The sequence below is a fragment of the Mytilus galloprovincialis genome, chromosome 1 (genome assembly GCF_965363235.1).
Source record: "Mytilus galloprovincialis chromosome 1, xbMytGall1.hap1.1, whole genome shotgun sequence".
NCBI classification, from domain to species: Eukaryota; Metazoa; Mollusca; class Bivalvia; order Mytilida; family Mytilidae; genus Mytilus; species Mytilus galloprovincialis.
Window position 1 is genome coordinate 110,754,222 of NC_134838.1, and position 24,318 is coordinate 110,778,539.

The following is a 24,318-nucleotide window of genomic DNA, read 5'->3' on the forward strand; positions in this document are numbered from 1 at the left end:
TTTATGAATGGATAAGTACATATTTGTACTTTTGTAATGCTAGCAGTTAGTGGGGGTCCGTGTAACATTTCAGTTGTAGTCAATGTCAAAGTATCAGGAAATCTAGCAATTAGTTTGTATACAAATGTAAATATTATGATAAGAATCAATGCATTACAATTTTTACCTATCATGCATTTATTAATGATATAAAAGCAAGATATAGTTTACATTTTGCCAGCTTTATTCTACAATACCAGAAAAACTTAATCCTTATTACTTTATGGGAATGGGTCTTCCCAGTATCTACCAAGAACAAAAAATGTTTTAGTAGACATTAAAAAAAATGATCTTACTTTATGGGTTGTAATTCATAAAATTTCTTATATTTTCATACTACAGTTTATCTGCAGTTTTAAAAGTTTGTATATGAGCATGTATTTCCTATTATATAATTATACCCCCGCTTTAAAAAAGGGGGGGTATACTGTTTTACCTCTGTCTGTCCGTCAGTCCGTCCGTCAGTCCGTCCATCAGTCCGTCAGTCCGTCCGTCAGTCCGTCCATCAGTCCGTCAGTCCGTCCGTCAGTCAGTCCGTCCCATGAAACTTTCGTCACATTTTTCTCAGGAACTACACATCCACCCTTTCTGTAATTTGGTATCAACATTTATATATGTCAGCCATACCGTGTGATGCGTTTTCAGATTCATCACTTGACAACTTCCTGTTTACCGAACACTTGTCTGATTTTACACATTATAGCCAAGTTGAAAATTTTCGTCACATTTTTCTCAGGAACTACAATACAAGGATTTCTGAAATTTGGTTTCAGGATTTATATAAGTCAGCTATACCGTGTGATGCGTTTTCAGATTCATCACTCGACAACTTCCTGTTTACCGAACACTTGTATGATTTTACACATGATAGCCAAGTTGAAAATTTTCGTCACATTTTTCTCAGGAACTACAATACAAGGATTTCTGAAATTTGGTTTCAGGATTTATATAAGTCAGCTATACCGTGTGATGCGTTTTCAGATTCATCACTCGACAACTTCCTGTTTACCGAACACTTGTATGATTTTACACATGATAGCCAAGTTGAAAATTTTCGTCACATTTTTCTCAGGAACTACAATACAAGGATTTCTGAAATTTGGTTTCAGGATTTATATAAGTCAGCTATGCCGTGTGATGCGTTTTCAGATTCATCACTCGACAACTTCCTGTTTACCGAACACTTGCATATTTTTACACTATTAATATTATCCACTTGCGGCGGGGGTATCATCAGTGAGCAGTAGCTCGCAGTTTCACTTGTTTGAGTTTTCACTTGATGTTATTTTTACAATGACTATTAAATTACTTGATCATTTGTTTCACAGCATCCGCCTTTCCTATTTGAATAATTATGTAAAGTTTTGTTAATCTAAAAGAACGAAACAAAGGTCATTTGTTTATAAATAAATAACAGCAAAATTTAGCTAGAGGAATTGTAGATATATCTTTGTGATCTCCGAAGGTAATGAGACATTTTCTGTGGTTTGGCTTTAGGAATAGCATTATTTTGTCATTGTACATTTGTGTATTTTGCACATATTTGTAATGACCGACAAACATATCTAACAGTTGACTTGTGGGTATGATGTTTTGTTGTCATGTTGTACAGGCTAAGGTGTCCGACAGACTTATAATGACATAATACTACTATATTTTCTATGACAGGTTGTCATATTTAGATAGTATCATATAATATTGTTAGATAATGAAAAACATGGCCATAGGTGTTTGAACAAGGATCATCGTAATTATCTTGTACTATATGGGTCATGATACATGTTTTTATAGTATTAAGGTCTTTATATTCTAAAAAAGTAGTAGACTTCCCAGTATATCTGAGAGATCTTTGATTTTTTTAATAGAAAAATTTAAACAGAAAACAAGACTTTTGTAAGAATTGAAAAGGTACATGTATAAATGATACTGTTATGAAAACAACGTCTCTGCTAAATGTAAACAAATAGGAGTGGACCAGAAACCATACCTTGTAACATGGGACAACAGACACAAGAACTTTTGCATGAGGGTTGGAGCTACCAGTCATTGAAATATATGTGTTTTTCACTTCTTTAGAAAGTTTTTTTTTCAAAATTGAAATTGTTTTTGATATCATAAATTTTTCATGTTTTCAAAAAAAATAAAAAAATTGTACTGTTGATTAATTTATTTTGGTGTGTACATATTTTCATGGATATTTCACTTCATGGTTTTGCTAAAGTATGAATTCAAGCCTGTATTTTTTAAGTTGTTAGGTTGTTGTCTAACAGGCATTTTCCCCACATATTTCATATATTTTTCTTATATTGAATTTGATTGATGACAAATGACTCATATTACAAAATGAAAAATGGAAATTTATAGAAAAAGAATTGTTTTATACTTTTTTTTATGATATATGACTTTGAAGTGAACTAAGTTTCTTTTCTTTTGTTTGATATATGTCAAGTAAATGGCCATAATTTCCTGTAAGACCGATGTATCGTATCTTTCACTTTATAAAACAGACCAGGACAGTTATGGTCATGTTATAGTTGAGAGGGCAACCAAGGAAATTAATTTCTTTATAAATTATTTTTTTCAAGACTCTGTATTCAAAATTGGAGAAAAATAAGAAATAGATTTTTTTTAAACTTTTAAGCGACATTTTTTTTAACCAAATGTTGCTGATGTTATGGCCTGGTTTGCCAGGAGTAATAAGTGACAAGTTTGACAGACTGATAAACTGTCAATTTGTTAGACTTAGAATCCCCCTCAGACATGGGAGGTCATACTGACCATAATAATCCAGTAAAGTGGACAGGTCTCATAAGTTAAAACAACTTGTAGGTGGAATTAATTAGAACTGATCCTAGACAGCTTTAACAGGAAAACGAGTTTATAGAAAAAGTAACATTGCTTGCATGGACTTTACGTAGCATATGATACGATTTTGTCTTACTTCAAATTCCTTTCCCATACTTGATAATAATTGAAATAATTTTGATTGAAATGCATAACATGTCAATCAAACTAATGAAATTAACCCTATTCATTCACAGAAAAAAAACGGAATTTTACCATCTTATGTTTTAAATATTTATAAAGGTACATTGTATATTCCAATATTAAATTTTTCATATTTTGGTATTAAGACTAGACTCTCATTCAATTTTTGAGTCTGCTTAGGTTAGATTAGCTATCTTCCTATAATTTTATCTCATCAATTTCGTCAATGGGATTATGTAAAGGCAGGGGTTATCATGCGCCTGACATTAAATATAAAGATACATAAGGAGCAGATTATCACTGTACAGAAACATGAATGATATCGTAAATTGTGATATTTATATTTGTAAATCTATTTACCTGTAATTTAGATAGTAATCAAACCTTTAATTTGACACCTGACTGCACCATGCAAGGTCGTGCAGCTATTATGCACCTATTATAACAAATGTGTGTTAAATTCCCCTATCTTAAAATCATCTAAGGTCCGAATGAGTCACCAGATTTAAATGGATTACAGCACTAATTGTGGGATTAAATGTGCTGTTTGGAATATTTGAATGTAAATTAAGATGAATTAAGATATTTACATGTATCTGATAGGTAAGTTAAGGGAGTCTGATTTATCAAGTTTCAATCAGATATGGCTGTTTGTTGCTTGCTCAGCAGAATATTGTTCATTCGTTGTACTGTATCTAATATGTTTACATTTTGTGCAATGAAGTCTTTTGCAGAGCTGTAAGATAACAGTTTCAGAATCTAAAGAAATGCGTGTAATTTCATATTTGGTATTCACACAAAATGACAATAACGTTAACATACCCGGATTGCAGTTGATTTGTCAATGGCAAAGTCTAGGTTGAACGATGTCTGACAACCCTGAAATTTTTATCAATATCTACTTTTATTTTCCGCTAAAAAGTTCAAGAGCCTTTATTTTAAATGAACAGGATTGAGAGCTTGACACATTGTATAAGCACTTGTCTGTTGAACTATATGGATGTGTTGAGGTTTTTGTGTTGGTTTGCTATTAATTGGTGTTTACCCCACATACTGTTTTAATCAGATTGGAACATTTTTTATTTGTATAAAGGTGAGTTTTGCAATCTTGACCTCTTTAGATTTTTACAAACTGATATTGCACAGTACTTCTCTACACTTGTATTTCTTTATTATCTTTCTGCAGTTTTGTTTACATAATAATTGGGAGATTATGAGAAAAATGACACATATTGTACAGTTTCATCTGCAGTAAAGCATTCCACAGTAACTTAGAACTACCTGTGTTTATAGTTCTTATGTTAGGCCAAACAAATCAACACTGTGGTTTATTTGCTAAAAAAGTCAATTGAAAGTGTTTTTTTTTTAGTTCAAATAAGATCCAGTTTGATTTTTTTTAAACTTAAAGTTTAAGTTAAGAAATTTTTATAGGCTTACATAGTATTGTGTATATCAACCATGCTTCTGGATGTTACGAATTAAGCAAGAAACTTCTCATTATTAGGTTCAATCATTACAGAGGTAACTCAAATGGCATATCAGGTCACTGCAGAATCTGTTATTAGGAACATTATCTAAACATTACACCTTTATAAAATGTTGTTTAATTGGTATGATGGTATTGTACTGTTGAAGATGAGTTTTTAATTCAGGTTAGTTGTAGGTTGGTCTGCAGAGTCGTTAGGTCATCTTATAATAATTAACACCTTGGCGAAGCACTATAGCAACTCAAATAAATAAACGCTTTTTCCCTTCAAGATATTTTTATAGTATCGAAGTAGGTCATAAGGTAAATTTGCTAGATTGAAGATGTGCAGATTAACAAATGTGTATATTGAGAAACAGAAATACAGTAAAATCGGTAAATGTGATGTTAGATTGGAATTAAGGTTATTTGTTTTGCTGAACTGGTTCACCTGCAATAAATCATGCAGAAAGAAAGACAGAAAACATCTAAGAATCTAAAAAATATAATATAGATTCAAATAGAAATGTGTGGAAACTAATTGTGCAATGGATGGTAGTAAGTATTTGATTTCTGAAATGTAACTGTCTTTTACACATGTAAAGAAATTAATCTAAGTATGAACTACTTCTTTTGATTTTATAAATTCTGGCCCTTTGGTGTCAACACCAGGCTTTATAAATCTTCCATAGGTTTTAATTACAATATAAAGTACCCACCACCAGACTTGAGAATGTAGAAAGGCAATAAAGCACTTACCTTTCTTCCCAGTATTATTATGTGAATATATGTCACATATCTTCTGTTTTTTTTCAATTGGATAATCAAAAACCTTGTATCTACAGACTGATAAAGAAAAGAATTAAAAATTAAAAACCAAAATATCTTCTGCTGAAAGCTTTTCATAATGACAATAAAAAAGGGGGGAATCTACAGTTTTAGAAGGGTATACTCAATTCTTACTTCACTCTAAGCACTGGAGTTGTTGCTCATTACATTACAAATGACGATGAGTCAAATCTGTACATGAAGTTAGATTTTATTCTAGTACATTACACATGCCAAATTTAATTTACCTGAAATAAACAGGGTATGAATAAAGAACAAGTTATGCTGTATACTTCAGATCTTTCATAAAGTTCCCAAGACTGCTTTATTTGTACTGTTTCTGTATAGGACTATTTAAGTTCACAATTATTAGAAAACCACATCATAACTAACAACAAAGCATTTTTATTGAGGACCATTTGCGGAGTAATGACCAATTATATCCTGTCCAGTGCACTTTTTGTCACTTGAAATGTTGAGTACCCAGTCAAGTGATGTTGATAAAATTGATTAGATTTGCATTAATTGTTTCAGTTTAGTAAACATTAAACAGTTTGTGTTTGTTGTGGAGTATTTTATAGGAGTAGAAACTTTCTGACTGGTCCATTCAATTATGTCCCAGTCAAAGGTTGTGACAAGTCATCCCGGACAACCTACTACAATAGAAAGGTCAGACGTGTGACAGATAATGAGACTGTTTGGACACACCCTATAATCAAATCTCACTTACGTACATCAACTACTTTTAAATTACTGATATTAAATATAGGAGGTCTGTTGAACCTTTCATTAAGACCGTCATATGTGCACTGTCCCTTTACCTTCAAGGTGTGAGAGACCAAAAACCTTTCAAATAGCTGAAAAAAGACATTTTTAAAGTTTTTGATTTTAATCTTGACACCTTTGAATAACTATAATTATCTTGACCAGTTAAGGTCAACAATGAGATGGTCAGACAATAAGGTAAAAAGATGTTTGTTTATTTTCTGCCTAAAACTCATTAATATCTTTCAAATTACTATTTGAAAAAATATATATCAGAAACATTTCTCAGTTTTGATGCTATCAACTCCACATGTTTATTATAATTTCAGCTACTTTATACTTGATAAATGTGTGTTGATCCAGTATTCATTAATCATCTTTTTTGTTGACCACAACTGCCAGAGGCTGAGTCCAGATGGACATCTTAGTGGCTGAACATTATTTAATTTGTCTGGAGAAATTCATAATTAAATCATGCATGGCACAGTTTTGAATCCTTATTTTTCAATCTTAATTTAAATAGAGTCCTATAACCTCTAATTCAAAAACTACAATTCTCAAATTGTAGCATGGAAATGGCTTGGAGCAGGCAGTCTACCCACCCATTACTCGTACTACAAACATGAACTTTTAAGAATTAAGTGTAGAATTCCAGTAATTCCCGTATATGCCAAGAGAAAAGTATATCCATCTCACTTAAGAGGATCTTTCAGTTTTTCTAAGTTAAAGAAAGTTTTGTGATTCTTGGGGATCTACTGTATGGAAAACTTTACTTTACTTTGTGAGCATGCAGGTATGGAAGTGTGGTTAAGCAGGTATAAGAGCATGGGTATGCAGGTATGAGAGTATAAGCATACAGATATGTGAGCATGGTTATGCAGGTATGGGAGTATAGGCATACAGATATTGGGAACATGATCTCTATTATGTGTCTACGAAATTGGATAGACTAGTTTGATAACAAATTGATTTAAGAAGTTTCTGAGAGAAACAAATCTTTGAAGTTATTAATTTAGAAAATTTAGAATTTTGTAAACAAATTGATTATTTTTTTTTCTTCAAGAAAAGCTTGATGGGTTTAAAATTTACTTGTCACTATTGTAATGCATGGAAAAAAATTGTTCCATGTTTGTCATATAATTAGGACTTTGAACTTTTTAACCTGAGTTAAAGTTTTGTATTTGGACAGAAGTTTACCACTAATGTATGTAATAGGGTCTTATTCATGTCAGAGGAGTATGATACTATTCATTTAATAATCAGTGACGACAAACTGTGAATGGATTATAAATATTAATATGCCTAATAATTAAACATTGGTTTGTGTACCTGTATTACTGATAATGCTTATGTTACCTGTTGATGACTCATGTCATGGAATGTGTTGATATATAGGTTGCTTGACAGTTAACTTGGCTTATCTGGGTCTATTTTGAGTTTGTCTTTGGTCAATGGGTCAGTTTGATCTCACTATATCAGTTCCTCCTCTGGTCACCTTAGACTAATGTCTTTTATACCATGATAGTAAAAGTTGTGACACTACTGTAAAATATGCCAAAACCATTGCAATTTTTTGTAGAATAATCCAAATAACGTATGATTTTTTTTAAAACAATTTTTTATAATATATGTATAGGTAAAACTTTCATAAATGCTCTTATAAAATTGATAGTTTTTTGAGTAAATTCAATGGTTATTCTTATCATAAAGAAAATATTCACTTGTACAAAAGACAAGGTACAATTATTGATTAATTGCTGTTTACGTACTGTTCAGTGGCAAGTATTACATGAATATTCATGACAACACAAGGACAATAATTGTTTGCATATTGTCCAGTGAAAAGCGTTTCATGAGTATTCAGGATGACACAAGGTACAATGACAAAAACTATGATAAGAAATATTATTAAATGATAGTTTGGTATGCTTTTAAAGGTCAACTTTACTTTTATGTACAACAACTTGGATGAGAAAATTTCCTTTGATTCATTTTTTGTGAAATATGTGAAGGAAGCAGATAATATAAATCATGGTTTTTCAACCTTTTTTTTGACAAAATGCCGATTGTAGAGATTAGACTCCTGAAACAATCAAGTTACTATAGTGTTTATTACTAATTGATTATTTCACCATATCAAACTACTAAATTTATAGATAAGACATATTGTAGTGTTTGACATTTCTCACTCAAAATACCTTGTCCTTTTCATTTTTTCTAGTGGTTTCTGTTCTCTAACATAATGTTAATTGGAGGTTAATCTTTTAGCAAACTTAAGGCTGTTCATGCATGCAGAAAATTGAGATTTTAACTTTTTATAGGCAAATTTATAATAAGGGTTATTTGAATAGAAATAAAACTAGCCATTTCGTGATGATTTCTTTGAAACCCGTTATTAGCTGGAGAATTTATAATTGCGAACTCCCAAGTAGAACTCCAAGGAATTTGCACAAGGCCGTTTTGGGTATCAACTTTTTTTTATCCCATGATAGAAATTAGATTACCAAAAAAATAGTTTATTATGATTACGAAAGGGGTAAAAAAATGCTAAAATTTATGAAAAGGCTCTTTTTATTAACAATGATATAGTTAGCAAAATATGTTTTTTTTATACCAAAATATAAAGGGTTTTTGTTTTATAGATTTTGGTAATAATATTTTTCTCCTGACTAACTTTAAAGAATATTGCATGTTGTAACATTTTAGTTTGAATCAGGTCAGATATCAGGGTAATATTCAAATGTTTTAATATAATTACGAGATCATTGTTTGAATTTTGGCCTAATTTATTCAATGGACTAAAGTTAAAGAAAAAAATTTAGATCAGGGTCAATTTCACACTTGACACAGAAATTACCTGAGTTGACCCTTAACACCTGTAGAAATTAGGGCCTGTCATATTATTATTTATATCTACTGCCTTGATTTATTGGGAGAAGTTCATACCCATGAACAAATAATGTTAAAAATAATTCCTTAATTGCTTCATTAGTGAAATATCTGGAGAGTATTGACCTCAAGAAAAATTTGAAATCCTGTGATGTTCCATTTAGAATGATAAAGGTTTTGTTGTACAACATTAAGGCTGTTAATAGCTAGACATTCTATTCTTGTATCAATGATAGAAAATGTATTAGTCCATTTGTACCCAAAAGTTACAGAAGTTTCACGAATATCACATGACTTCAGCCAGCACTGCTTTGCTGTAACTGAAATATTTCCAGTGAGCATACAAACCTTACTCAAGATGTTTAAATTAATATTTGATATTAAAGTTAAACATAAAAAGACTGTATCAAAAGCAAAACAAAGCAAGGTTTGGATTTTATTTTGTTAGATTGCTGCCTCATTGTTATTTACTCCATGTGTCTACTTATAAACACAAAAAATATATGTAACTGTTGAATACAACCTTATAAACACAACAAATATATGTAACTGTTGAATACAACCTTATAAACAACTTGTTAAGGCAACTGATCTATGGTTTGTATACTATACCATGTTTGGGTGGTCTTTTGTATGATTTACTTAATCTGGTGTGTTAATATGGTGTGTTAATTTTTACTATTAATTTAAGTGATATTGACAGAATATGAAATTGTTACATATAGTTATGTTTGTATTTATCAAAAAATGACTTTAGATGGTGTACGAAACTGCTTACAAAGGGTTTAAATGATGTTGAATATGATCCTTCACAAGGAAGCTGTCATGACATATCATACCAATTTTAATAGATATAAGTAGATGTGGTATGAGTTAAATCTAGTTTACTGACATTGTTTTATTATTTTTCAGAAGATTATAAGCATACAAAGAGAAAGGGAGAGGAGAATTCTAGTTTAAATGACAATAATTTTAATTCATCTGTGATGTTAGAATCTAATTCTTCATATTATAAAAGTAACAATAGTGCTCATCATATTCATAAACGTTCCACGTCATATAAACGTTATGTGGAAGTTATGATTGCTGCAGACTATCATATGCAACAGTATCATGGCAGCAATTTACAGCGTTACATATTAACATTAATGGCAATCGTAAGTATTGTATTCTATTATTTAAAAAAATGAAACCATCCATACAAAATTGTAAAAAAATAAAAATTTTTAGAACAGTGCAGTAATGGAAATTTGAATAGATACTTTGCTATGTTATGGTGAAAATGCTTCACTAAGATATCAGTATAAGCACACAGTCAAAGCACTTTCATTCATATACAGAATATGCAATGCAGACCTCTTCTTTCTTAAACCAACAGCATAATGTTGGCTTAACACTAATGAGATGTCTCCCATATAGTAAAATTTGCTTTCCATATTACTACAGATTCATTAATTTATTTGGGTACCAATTTCTTAAAAAAAAAATGGCTTGCATGATGCTTGATTTCATAGTTTTGACAAATACAATTTTTGTAATACTCTTTATTTAAAGTTTCTGCTATACCGTAGAATTGTTGACAAATATAAGTACTTTTAGAAAGAAAAAAAATGATTTCGAAGTTAATGAATACATTGGAATTAAATTTATTTTTTGTTAATCTTCTGTAAAGAAGAAGAAACACACATCTTATTTACATGCTTAACATTATACATTGTACAGTCGATGCATTGAATAAAAGAAAGATTAAAATAACAGTTTTGATTTTCAACATGTATATTTCAGGTATCCAGTATATATCATGATGATTCTATAGAAAATTTCATCAATATAGTTGTAGTAAAAATTGTACAGTTTGAATCTGAACAGGTAAGAATAGAAGCTTTATTTCCATCAATAATTTTCAGATTTCTCACAAATAAGAATTTTTAGCATGGTGTTGATAAAATTGTTTCCCTCTAAATAAAACATTCCCTACATGTCAAATCCTCAGTTAAATCTCCTAGTATCAAATATTAAAGTATAATTTATGGTATTTTTATTGTCAATTTTTAATCAAATAATAAATTACTAATTTTAAGATAAATTGTTTTGATTTTAAGCAATATGTTTTTATTTAGAGATAGTAATTTAATGATAAGCCCCAACTGCGGCCAGGTAAACAGACCACAGTCAATGACAGAGTATCACTTGCTTGATCTGGCGGTCATTTCCTGGTCCACTCATTAATATTCTTTTTTTCCTTAGCTATATGACAATAAAAACCACAAGTTTTTGTCTGTTTTTGACCATCTTCATTCATCATGGAATGATTGTTATATTGTATACATGACAATAGTTTTTGGTTAAACCCCTATATAATGAAATGGGATGATTGAAAAATTGAAGTATTTAATGCCGACAAAGAGACACACGTTGATGGTAAAAAATGATATACATTTAGTCCACACCCAGACTGACCATGGTGTTAAAGTATTAATGGCAGGACATACATCTTAAATTAATCAAAATAGCTACATGATACTGGTTGTATTACTGTCCCATTCATAAAAAGTGATGATACGTCTAGGGCTTATAAATGTTTGAGTATATCACTGGTATAATTTTCTGCTGAGTGTTTTTGTTAAGGACATGATCAACTGTTTTGTTCAGTTTTGTTAATCCTTTAGACCACTTGCAATCCCATGTATTTAATAAGCAAAGAGGTGGATCTTTTTTTAATTCAGATCCTGCTTTAATGAATTAGAAATTGTTTGACTTCAAATTTCAGTTATTAGAAAAAAGACTACATGTGTGTCCCACAGCTGTAAATTCTTGTCAACCTGATATTTTGATGTTAAGTAAACAGAAATATTGAGGTCCTCTTGCAAACTTGCAGGTGCACTGTTAGTTGCAAAGGTTATTATTAGCTCAGTAGTCAGTGCTTGGGTATCAGCTTGATTTATAACATTCTGTTCCTAAATTCCCCATTGATATGGTTCTAACTCTCTGGAGTATAGTTACATTTTAAGGTCCCTTTTAGTCATAAACCACATAACATTGCTTTGTTTTTTATAACTTCCTCACTTGATAAAAGTAAATCAAGAGATATGTACCTCGGACGGATGCAATAAATTTGTAATGTTATTCCCATTTAAAAAAAATAGTATTTCTAAAATGATTTTGATTTCACCTAATTTGTACTTAATAGATATTGATAAAAGGGTAGCTATGATTCTGTTTAATTACCTTTTCTTCAAATACTCTAAAGATTTTTGATTTTTTTTATGACAAAAAGTACAAAGAGTAAAGTGTCAAATGTTTGTTTTATTCAATTGGTTATCTCTGTTTAAAAATCAATTAGTAGATGTTAAGTATGGTTACTTCAATCATTTTCTGTCACTTAATTGACAAACCGCAGGTATAATTTCACAGGTAATTGTGTGGTTATATCTAATATATTATTTTACGGTTAAAGAACTGAAAACAGAAGATAGTACAGTCTTCTCTTTCTGTCAATCCATGACTGATTTGTCAAGATCAAATCCCATATCTTTGCAGTCCATCGGTTATATTGGCTGAAGTTACGTCTTGCAGCGATATAAGAAATCGGTCTTTTGTTTGACACGTCTGTCATAAATCTTCGTTTAAATCTATTAACGAAGGTACAAACTTGCACCTGTTACTCAATCAATTTCTTATTTTTTGTTCCTTTATTTAAAGAAATGCCAAAGGTGAAAATTAGAACAATAAGAGGTTATTACTTGTAACACTATAAAAAACAAACTATTACTAGACCACAATTACCTCAAAAGTGTGATTATTACTTTGATACAGGTTCAGTACTACCCATTTAAAATATTATTGTCGGTTTTGCCTGGAGTCAACTTTTACACATCTCTGTCACTAAAAGAGTTTTAATCAAAGGTGTAAGTTTCATATTAAGTGATGCACCAGTAAACTAAATGTAGACAATTGTAACCTACACCAGTTTTTATAAACACAGGTATCTCTTTGATATATTTATACAGGTAAATGCTGTTACGAATCTGGTGGGTCTTATATTCCCATTTTACTTGTGGTTGCACATCTAAGGTGACATTTCCTTTTAGTCTTATTGTTTTATTATATTCTCCAGACTGAAAAATGGTCTGATTGTTATCTGTTCATGAGGCTAGAATTGGCAATTATTTACGTACCTTTAAGTTAGATCCCTGACATCAGCATTAGAGAAAACAGGATTATACGTCTAATATACGATCTACGATCAGTTTTCTTTTATCGTGTTGATCCAAGGAGTAAAAAGACATTCCGTAATATATGTACATAATACTATAGGTTAAATGCTATTATATTAGTCTGGGTCTTGCATTATAGGCAAATTATACCATTTTGTTTAGGTGGGCCCACTGACTGATATCTTTTTTCCAAAATATATTGGTCTTTTATGATAAATCCAACAAAACCTGATATATTTAATGGTAGTCTTTAATCATTTTAAGCTGAATACTTCTTTTATTAGCAATATGTTCCATATTTAGAGTCTCTTTACAAATTTAAAAGTTACACTTTGAATAAGATGGATTTTTATGAATGATTATTAATTTATGTAATGTTTAATAATGTAAATTGCATTTAGATGATTTTTGGTTCACTGAGTTATAAACATGCCTTTAAAAAATTGAAAATACATTTTTATTTGTAAACCACAGATAATATGATGAAATGTTTTACAAAACTTATTCTAGTTATTTTACTCTGTTTAGAAATAGTGTTCTACGACAGTCAAGACAGACAGATAGTAGAATTATTATTATTGTGAAGAGATCTTTTAGTTATGAATTGGGACTTTGGAATATAGAGTTCCTCTCAACTTATTGAGTTTCTTTCTAAATTTTTGGTAAAATAGTTAAAATTGTTTAAGAAGAATGAAATTTATCATAGGTATAGAAGAATGAAAATGATTTGAAATTTGAATCTTCAAGTTTCGCTGAACAATAAGTTATTGAATCCATATATTTGATAAGATTAATCTAGGTTGTAAATTATTTATCAATTTAATGTCAAGTTTTCTAATAAAGTTCTAAAAGGATCATTTTGAGTTTATTTTGGTGTTCTAATAGAGATACTACAGTTGTGCTGAGTCAGCATTAAGTACATTCATAGCAAAGTTACGTGACTGTTTACAGTTTGACTTATAATTAGGTTGTCATCAGGAGAGAAAAAAAAACTGATCTTTTAAAGATCTTAATGATTTTATACATCATAGAATGATATCTAATTTTCATACCTTTTTAGTGATATAATTATATTTTTTTATCGTAGAGATCACTAATTATATGTTTTTATTACACAACATTTTTCTTTTCATTTAAATGAGGAAAACGATTTTGCTTCATATATCAGTAGGATATTAAGATTGCGCTTTGATTATTGCAAAGTTAATGAAGCTTGGATTAGTGGGAGGGTTGAAAGCTCACAACAGGTTTTACCCAGCCGCATTCTTTATAGACCTTACCCAAAGCTCTAGCATGTAATGTCTTCTGTTGCTGTCTGACATAGAGTGCATTTGTTTCTAACCCGAAATTTTGTCATCGATGACTATCGTAAAGTAAACGTGAAGCTGCTAGAAAAAAATACATCGTTTAATAAACTTTATCGACCCCCCGTAGTCAGACAGAAATAGATTTCACTCGTGCACTGTAAACAAACAGGTAAAAGTGCGGGAAATTAATAACCAGGACTTTGCGAAAACAACACGTGCTTGTAAATATTTAAACGACAGATGCAGAAACAAATTTATCGTTTACACGTCTCAACGATAAACGATCAACGACTACGCGACTATTTTGCGCGTACATCGTTTATGTGAACGATGTCAACGTTGACCAAAACATGTAAGAAACAAATGGATTAAACGACTACGCGTGTAATCGTTTACATCGTTTAGGTTAGAAACAAATGCGCTCATATTTAGAGGTTGTTATAACACTTAAAGATATCTAAATAACTAATTACCAAATATTAACTGTGAGAGTGTGTCAATTTAAAAAAAAGAATAACTTGAAATTAATTACATCTTTAAACTTATCAGTATACACAATATTTGTGAGTGTTTCCTGTAGTACACACTTTTGATATTTTATTTTTTACAGTGAAGAAAAGGGAGTCTCAACTACATGATATGATAATTAGGTTTAAAATGACTTGAATGCGGAATCAATTACTGATAATATTTTTAAAGAACTCTCATAAAAAATAACAAAATAACAAAATAACAAATAAAAACACCACAATTGAACAGAATTAATCAAATTTATTAAATATTTTTTTTAAAAATGTTTAAAATGACCAACAGCATTAAAATGTGACCTTTAAACTATGATAATGATCTTTTATCATGATAACCTAAATTGAAATTCCAGGATGTTTTAAAGCAAGGTATAAATTACTTTATGGACATAAGTTGACATTTTTAACATAGATTTAAACATTAATATGAGAAATTTTGTGTCTTAATCTATATTTTGTACCTATAAAAGAGGTGTGTGTGAGAGTTTCAGATCAAGTAGTTTTGTACTGTTTTGTACCAGGTTCTATTTAATGTGTTATAAACATCTGGATTGTCCTCAGGCAGATTCCATACCAAGTTTATTCATTCATTACGATTTTAGCAAAATATTTCTGTTTTTGTTGTCTATTTAAATCAAACTGATTATGTATGTATTATTTATGAAATTAACTTAGTACATAGTTTTTGATATAGTATCACCTGAGTTGTGAGGATATAATCCTTAATCTTGTTTTGACTGTTTAGTTCACTGTCTAGTCAAGAGTTGAATTTCTTGTTTCTCTTTGATCAGCCTTTAGAGTAAAATTATTGTATTGAAATGTAGCTGATACGTCTTTGAACGTGTGGCTCAGATTGGTTTATACTTCCATAAGTAATCTCACCTTTCTTTTTGTAAACCTGGAGTTTTTGCCCCACATAGTTGCATTATAAATTTTGTCTGTGTGTTCGTCCATTCGTCTGTCTGTTCATTCATCCATATGTTTGTTTGTCCGTCAATTTTTCTGTCTGTCTGTCATGCTTCAGGTTTAAGTTTTTGTTCAAGGTAGGTTTTGATGAAGTAGAAGTCCAATCAACTCGAAACTTAGTACACATGTTCCCTATGATATAATTTAATGCCAAATTAGAGTTTTGACCCTGATTTCATGGTCCACTGAACATAGAAAATGTAGTTTTAGTGGGACATCCCATTTAAGGTTTCATGAATAATGGGTTAGTAATTTTATAAGATATATTTTCTTGTTGCTTCTGACTGTGGAAAACATATATATTTAATGTTTGTTTTAATTGTTTTGTAGAATGGACCTAAAATATCAACAAATGCACACAAAACATTGGAAGAATTTTGCAAGTGGCAGCATATACAGAATGAAGATAGCGATGATCATCCATATCATTATGATACTGCAGTATTACTTACCAGGTAAGGGTTAGAATAGATTCAGGCAGGCAAGATTTGTAGACAAGATTCTTACCACACAGATGATCATCCATATCATTATGATACTGCAGTATTACTTACAAGGTAAGTGTTTGCAAGATTTAAGCAAGCAAGACTTGTAGGCAAGATGGTTACCATAGAGATGATCATATATCATTATGACACTGCAGTATTACTTGGAAAGGTAAGTGTAAGTACAGATTTAGGCAGACAAGATTTTTAAGCAAGATGGTCACCATAGAGACATTATGACACTGCAGTTTTACTATCAGGCTAAGTGTTGGACAGATGTAGGCAAGTCTTACAGGCAAAATGATTATCAATGTTTATTGTCTAAACATGGGTTTTTGAACTGTGTAAAATTGCAATACAACAAGTTGAGAACTTGAGAGTAATTTTATAGTAAGTGTTAACCATATATCTGGTTTATTATGATATTTTAGATTGAGTATGTTTCTATTCAACAATTACAGATGAATAAATGGTGAAGTTTGGACCATATTTTGTCCATAAAATATATTCTCTGTTGAGTATTTACATTTGTACATCAGACTAATGGATAATTTTGATTACCAGTATTTATTTAATATCTCAATAATGAGAAAACAAGACTCTCTGATTGGCAGATTGTTTGGCTTTGTTTTGAAATAAATGCTTTTGTTGCACATGATTGCAATGGTGGATGGCCAGTAGCCTTTGAAGTTTACATCTGACATTATGATTTGATTGAGAAGTTGTCAGTATGTTATGATGGACATCATAACAGTTGGCTGGTCAGTTTTCTTCCAAAATCTGGTAATGTACTTCACTGGTATTAAATATGATTAAAAAAAAGTTGTTAGTGTAAATTTTTAGATCATAAAACAGGTGGTTTGTTTTGCAACATAACCTGTGCTGGGTCAGTGAGATTTATCTTGCTTTATTTCATGTGTCTGGTATAGATATAAAGCTTATTTCTTTGCTTGATGGAAACAAAACTTAAGGAATTCAAGAAATTAATTTCTGTATAGTACTTACTATACATAAATAGCTAAATTTTAAAACAATCTTATTGTTTATGACCAGATACATACATGTCCTTGATTGACCTGTTATAAAATTGTATAGAGTTTTATCATTATAGTTCTAATGACATTGCAAGGTGTTAAAATGTCAATGGGCAAAGGGTAAGGTCACAACATTCTGGAAAAAAAATCATATTTTGGTTTAGCATTCCTGTTCTGTCAAATAGTAATAAATTTTTAATATTGTTGCATATAAAAACATGAAACTTATTTATACCAAAGAAAGGTCTATTGCTAAGCATTTCATAAAAAGGGGACATACATGTAGTTTAAGGGAAATGGAAAACTGATTCTTTGTTTTCCATACTTTTCAATTAATGCATGTCCAGCTTCCCTAAATATGGACTGAAATAAAGTGTGTTTATGGTCAGTAATCAATGATCTGTATTTTGTTTTCTGTGAATAAGTTTCAACGACAAGACTGTCTGATGAATAAGAAACATACCAGATATTTTTTTAGTTGGAGTCATGAACTATCACAGATTGAATTATACATTGGTTTCTGATTGAAAGAAAACAATGTGTTTTGTGTTGAGATGTTATTAATGTTGATGCAGATATTGTTGGTGAACATGCAGCCTAATTTGAGTCTGTTCTATGTTTCTGAGAAATGTTGAGAAAATTAATAGTGATTTTGTAGAACACAGTCTTTTTCTATAAGAGGCTCTCCGGTCAGTTGCCTTTCTTAAGATACTATGTTACCTTTTATTTCACTGATCTGATATACAGTGGCTTATATTTCATGACTGAATTGTAGGACCCAATAAATTTCAATTTTATTGTGTTTTCAGAAAATTCAATTGGTCATTTTTTCCTTTCTTTAGTTCACTGACATTTATTGTTGGGTCACTGACTCAGTTGTCCACCTTTTTACAATATTAGAATTTTCACACCTTCCGATTGAAATCTTACCCTAGTATAAATCATGACTGTATTAAAATCAGGGGTATTTTATCGGAAATTTATGTTTCAATGATTCTTGTCTCGTGCTGATATACAGGCTATATTATAAAAGAAAGATGAAAATAAAAATGTGTGAAAACTAATGCTGATTAAGATAAGAAATTTTATGCTGTAATAAGTACTCGTACGTTCTAGTTACAAGGCTAAAGACCTCAACCCTAATTAGAGGTTGATAACATTGAAGAATTGTTTTTTGTAATAAATGGAACATAAGTCAATGAAAATTGAGCAGAAATCTGTGTCTGTTTCTTATGGCATTTCTTTGGCATTAAATTTTTCGGTCAGAAAAAGTAGGTTAGTGACCCTTAGACCATATTTATGGACATGAGAAGGGCGTAATAACCACAAAATTTAAAGAATTGATGGTAATCCTTGTAAGATATTATAATCCATATCCCTAGATACAATATACCATAGAAAGTATTCTGCTTATCACAATGATAATTAAGGGTGGACTAACCTGTCAGATTTGTAACTAGTGACATGTCCATTTGAGTAGATTATAAATCCTCCTTATAACACCAGGTTTTTCTGGGGATACCAAACTTTCTCTGAGATATTTTGAAATTATTGTCAGAGATCGGCATCTGTCATGAATTTCATAAATAAAGCCATATTAAACCTTATATTTTTGTCTATGGAATATTTTTTACTTAAATATTTAACAGACAATTCCACAATTTCATAGTGTAATATTTTTACAATAATTTAAAATCAATCTAGCCTTGCTCTGATCCAAGAAAAACAGAATGTTTTACTACTTTTCCAAAATGTCTTTTTATGTAAGTTACTCCTTTCAACTGCAGCAGGGGTGGATCTAGGGTTTTCAGGGAAGGGGGGGTTATAATCTTTAGTGGTAAAAAGAAACATGCTTTTGAGATTTCATGTACACAGAAATTGGTCTTTTCTGGTCAAACAGGGGCAAACTACCCTCTCCACCCCCACATGAATCTCCCACTGTGCAGTACACCATATATATTGACTATTAGTCAAGCCGTACAATAGTCCATGAGCCAGTACTATATGGAGACAGTACTTACCCACATCAGCATAGAGGTAATGGGAAGTTTTGATCAATAGTTAATTCAACTATCTGTAGTTATATTTTGAAAGTTATAGAGGAGGTCAGTATTCTTTGTGAAATATTACTTGTCTCTTTTCTCTTTAGGAGATCACACCAAATCTTGTTTTATTGTAAAGGATCCTGCTGTTTCTCTTGGATTGGGTGACTTGAGATTTATTATTCACAGCTTGAGAAGCATGTTATGTCTTGGTAGAAATCATTGTAGTTATCCTTATCTTTTTGAATATTTTGAGGAGATAGGAATAATTGAATTAGCTGCTGAATGAGAATGTTGGAATTGTTTTGCTGCTCTGGATTGTGTTCTTACTGTTAAGACTTACGTGTGGTGGAATACCTTATGAGAAATGCTCAATTTCGTAAGCCTTTGCTTTAAGAAAGAGAAAATCAGCAGTTGCAGAAAATAAGTGCCAAAGGTCATCAACACAATGCTGACAGATTTAGTCTAAGTGATTTGTAAATAACATTGAATTGCCTGATCTTGATCGGTTATCCATATTTTGTACACTGCAGTTCATAAACCTTCTGTATTAAATAGCGATTTATATAAGATGAAGTGGATTTCCACCTGTGAATTATTCCTAATTGCATACGTTGGTATGAAGAAATAATAGCAGTTAAAACCACAAAATTGCCACTACTGTGGTCTTAACTTTCCTGTAGATCATCTAGGAAGACTTGATAGTCTTGATATGCATACTTGATATTTTTCAGTGTTTTATTAAGTCATCAAACAGGCGGGCATTCAAACAATACCTTATATTTACGGAGATTTGTTTTTAACAAATTTAAATCATTTTTGACCATTTGTGCTGTATCTTTAGAATTCTACAAAGTCATAAATATTTTCCAACTTTTAAACCGTAAAACTGTCTCCATTAATTTTCAAATGCCAACAAGTGAAATTTGTTGTTTTCTTGGAAATAGATTCAATCAGCACAATTATAGATGACTCATCACAAACATAGATGACATCAGCACAATCATATATGACATCACCACAATGGTAGATGACAATCATGGTAGATCCCATCAAGGCAAACATGAAAGGTTTGGCTTCAAAGGTTTCAAGTTTTGTGAATATTTTTTTATAGATATGTGTGCAGTTTTTAAACGTAAGAATAGTGTAATTTTGACCTTTACTAAAAGTAAATATAAATTATAGTAAATATTTTCCCCTAGATAAATTTTGTTGTTGAAATTATTTTTGGTGTAATTATTTGATAGTGAATGAAGGTTCCCCAAAAATTGGCAGAAATTCAGTGAGTTAATTTTCCTTGCTCTTTCTTTTCCTTTGAAAGAAGATAATGATTAGTATTTAATGAAAGGTGATAAGAAGACAGTTTTGGGTCGGTTGATGCAGTCATGTTTATAAATGGTGGTGAAATCTGTTGAGATTGCATTTTCATCAATGAAAAGGGTACCTGTTGGGTAATCAGACTGATTTTCACACGATCAAATGTCATATTGATTAAGAAAACAGTTGTTTGTTCACTATCATTACTATTGGCATTACCAAATCTTCTTACCATTTTGTAATTGAATAATTGGAATTTTCAGACACCAGAAGTCTGTTAATGTAGAAATCATACCTTTATTTTGGCTGCTATTCTTGTTGATGTAGGTGATTTTTTTTTCTAAATAAGAAATTGTCTAGGTAGGTACAGATAGAAAGCTTATATAATCAATCGTATATTTTGTCATACTTGAATGGAGGATTGCTAATGATTGGCAATGATTATGTTATTATAGAACACTATGTGGGTAAAATAAAGAAAACTCCAGTCGTTTATTAAGGAAAAATGCATGTGTGATGTCACATTTCACATTTTTATTCAGTTTTTTTTTTTAAATTAAATGCTTTTTATTTTTTTCCCCTTTATTTTCATGACTTATCCAAGTGCTTTGTTTTGTTTTCCATGGCTTAAAAATAATGTGTTTTACTCTGCTTTGTTTCCATATTTGAGCTAAGGTTGTTTTCCTTGATATAGCTAAAAATTTTATTTATGACTGATCTAGGACTTTTGTTTCTCATGACTAGACCAAGAGGCTTCTTTTCCATGGCTAAGCTTCAAGTATTGTTTTGTGCACCTAGTAGCTGTTATTAAACCTCTATAGAATAAACTGGTTAGGACAGTAAATCATGTTGGTAGAATCAGCTTAAGTGTGAATCCTGACAGAGCTTATCATATTCCTAATAATTCAGTAATCAATTAATGACCTCTTAAAAACATGATAATTATAGATTTACATCAATACACAATTGTAATGTGATTAACTAGGCTCTCTGCTCTTGTAACAAGATCATCAAATTAAGATTAAAAGACCCATCTTCCCTCAAAGGATGTTCTATGTAGAAAGAAATACATGTAATTCTTCCACTCTTTAAACAAATATTAGACAAACGTTCAGCTTAGTGATAAATTAAGCCATGTAAAAGGACATGTTAGATACCAATGAAGTCAAAGTCAAAAGTTTACTGTTTAGGTTTTCTCATTTTGGTTATTTTCAAAAAGTGTTCCATCATTGCTATATTGAAGACATGTGTATAGATAATTTAAAATAACTAGGAATTTATCAAATCTCCTGTATTTTAGTATACAGAGTAACATATACAAGAACTTGAGATGAACTATATATATTTTGACCTCTCCTTGACAGACAAGTATTGTGATCATTTAAAACATTTTGTATAAAAATATTATATTATGACTTCAAAATATTTTTAATATTTTTTTTAATGTTTTATGTAAAATATTTTGAGCATCATCACAATAAAAATTCTTTGGATATATAGTATCTTGATGATGTTCTTGTATAAAATTTTAATTTGTTTGCTCAAATATATGCACAATAAAATGTTGCAAACCTTGCACAGTGTGATCTTCAAAAACTATAGAACTGCAGTTACACATCTCATTTAATTTGGACATAAAAGTTATCTTATGTGAAATCTTAATATATCTTCTTCCTTTCATCTATGTTTTATGTCCTTATAATAAATCTCAGTTACTATTGAAATTGTAGCCATTACACATTCTACAAGATGTACAATAAATGATACATATTTTGTTTAACCTAGCTGGATGCTTTCTAATCATTTGTCATCAAGTTTCAGATCATCTTTAAGGAAAGTCACTCTTTATAGGTTGTTTTTTGTGGTTTTTAGTAAGAGATTGCAATAAGATTAAGATGTAATTAGTAACGTTGATCACTGTATTACATATAAGATTTTTTTGCTGAGCTGATCATTATGAAAAGATGATGATTTTGATATAAAGGTAGTTTTAGAATAACATTAACATAGTGAGTTTTTTTCAAACTTAAGAATAATTTATCTAGTCCTCTGATGTTTGGCCAGGACTACACTGTGAACTATAGTTTTAATTTCTGTGTCATTTGGTCTCTTGTGGAGAGTTGTCTCATTGGCAATCATACCACATCTTTTTATATATAACCAGGTGAATTGCAAACAATTGTCTTTAGAAATTCTGGAAAGTGCAGAGCATGCTATATTTGAGGATGACAGTCGATTTGCAATAACAAGGCCTATAAATCTTCTACAGTAGTACAGTTTGATATGATTATAAGCCATGGTGGAAGTGACATTTGTAAACTGGAGTGTTTGATCAATGTGTGGTATTTTACAAAGTAACAATTGAGTTTCACCTTTTCTCACCTGGTCGGTATAATCCATGTTAATGTGTTTGGATATGAAATCTACTATTGTTGACTTTGGATATGGTTAATTCAAACACTGAATCTTGTCCTTGTTGCTGCTAATCCCCATCATCAATACTACATTCTTCACAAAACAGTTGTAAATTATTTTCCAAGTTTGATCTGTTCAAACACTTGTCTGTTTAAATTTCTATTTCTTTTCAAGTTTGTATTTTATTGAAGAACATTTAGATTAGATTTGATGACAGCTTTAAATCAAAGAATAAAAGTTGTTAATCATTGCTGTCAGAGACCCCCAAAATACAAGCAAAGTTATTGGTAGGCGGTATTTATAAAAAGTACCATTATAGAATTGTAGTGTTGGAGTTGATTTATTGATTGATTTGATGCATTCACCAGTCACAAGTCACCATACAGTCTGTCTACACTGGAGACACTTTTTGTTGCATTTTCTAAGCAACTCCAAGTAATAGTTGTTTTCCATTTGTAAATGACCCCAACTTTTATTTGTTTAATGTCATTTAGTATGACCCACATTCAGTTCCTTTGAAGTTCTTCTTTCTGTTTGACAAAAACTTACATTTCTATTACGTCATGCATTATACATGAATATGACATTTTTGTCACATTTTTTGTTAGAAACTATAAGTCCTAGCTTCTTTCAATATGGTATCAAACTTTTTCTGTATATGCCACACCAAATTGAGACTCATTTTTTATTCCTTTGCATGTTGACCAATGAACATCGGGTACATGTATGATTAGTGAGCAATCTTATTTGTTCTTGGTTGAAAATTTGGCAATTTATCAAAGTGAATGTTCAGAAGTTCATTTTTCAAATATATGTGAAGGTCTTAAATTCTATTTTGACAGATTCTTAAATTAATTTTCACAAGACATGTAATGTGTATATATCCAAATAATTTTGGTACAAAAGATCAACTTAATTTAGAAATTATAAATCACTTATAACTTAATAAATCAAGATTTTGTCATATTTTGGTCATTTATGTTGGTCAGTGAACTTTTCTTTTTCTATTTAAACAAACAAGATATTGAATTAAC

General features: G+C 30.5%; 1 protein-coding gene across 2 annotated transcripts in view; it reads left to right on the forward strand.

Moving 5' to 3' along the window:
- LOC143051289 (A disintegrin and metalloproteinase with thrombospondin motifs 9-like) overlaps positions 1–24,318 on the forward strand; it is a 115,967-nt gene that overhangs the window by 19,175 nt on the left and 72,474 nt on the right. For both annotated transcript variants that reach the window (XM_076224243.1, XM_076224249.1), the window contains 3 exons: positions 9,887–10,131; positions 10,760–10,843; positions 16,322–16,446. In XM_076224243.1, coding sequence (XP_076080358.1) covers positions 9,887–10,131; positions 10,760–10,843; positions 16,322–16,446 — 454 coding nt within the window. The remainder of the gene's footprint in view (positions 1–9,886; positions 10,132–10,759; positions 10,844–16,321; positions 16,447–24,318) is intronic.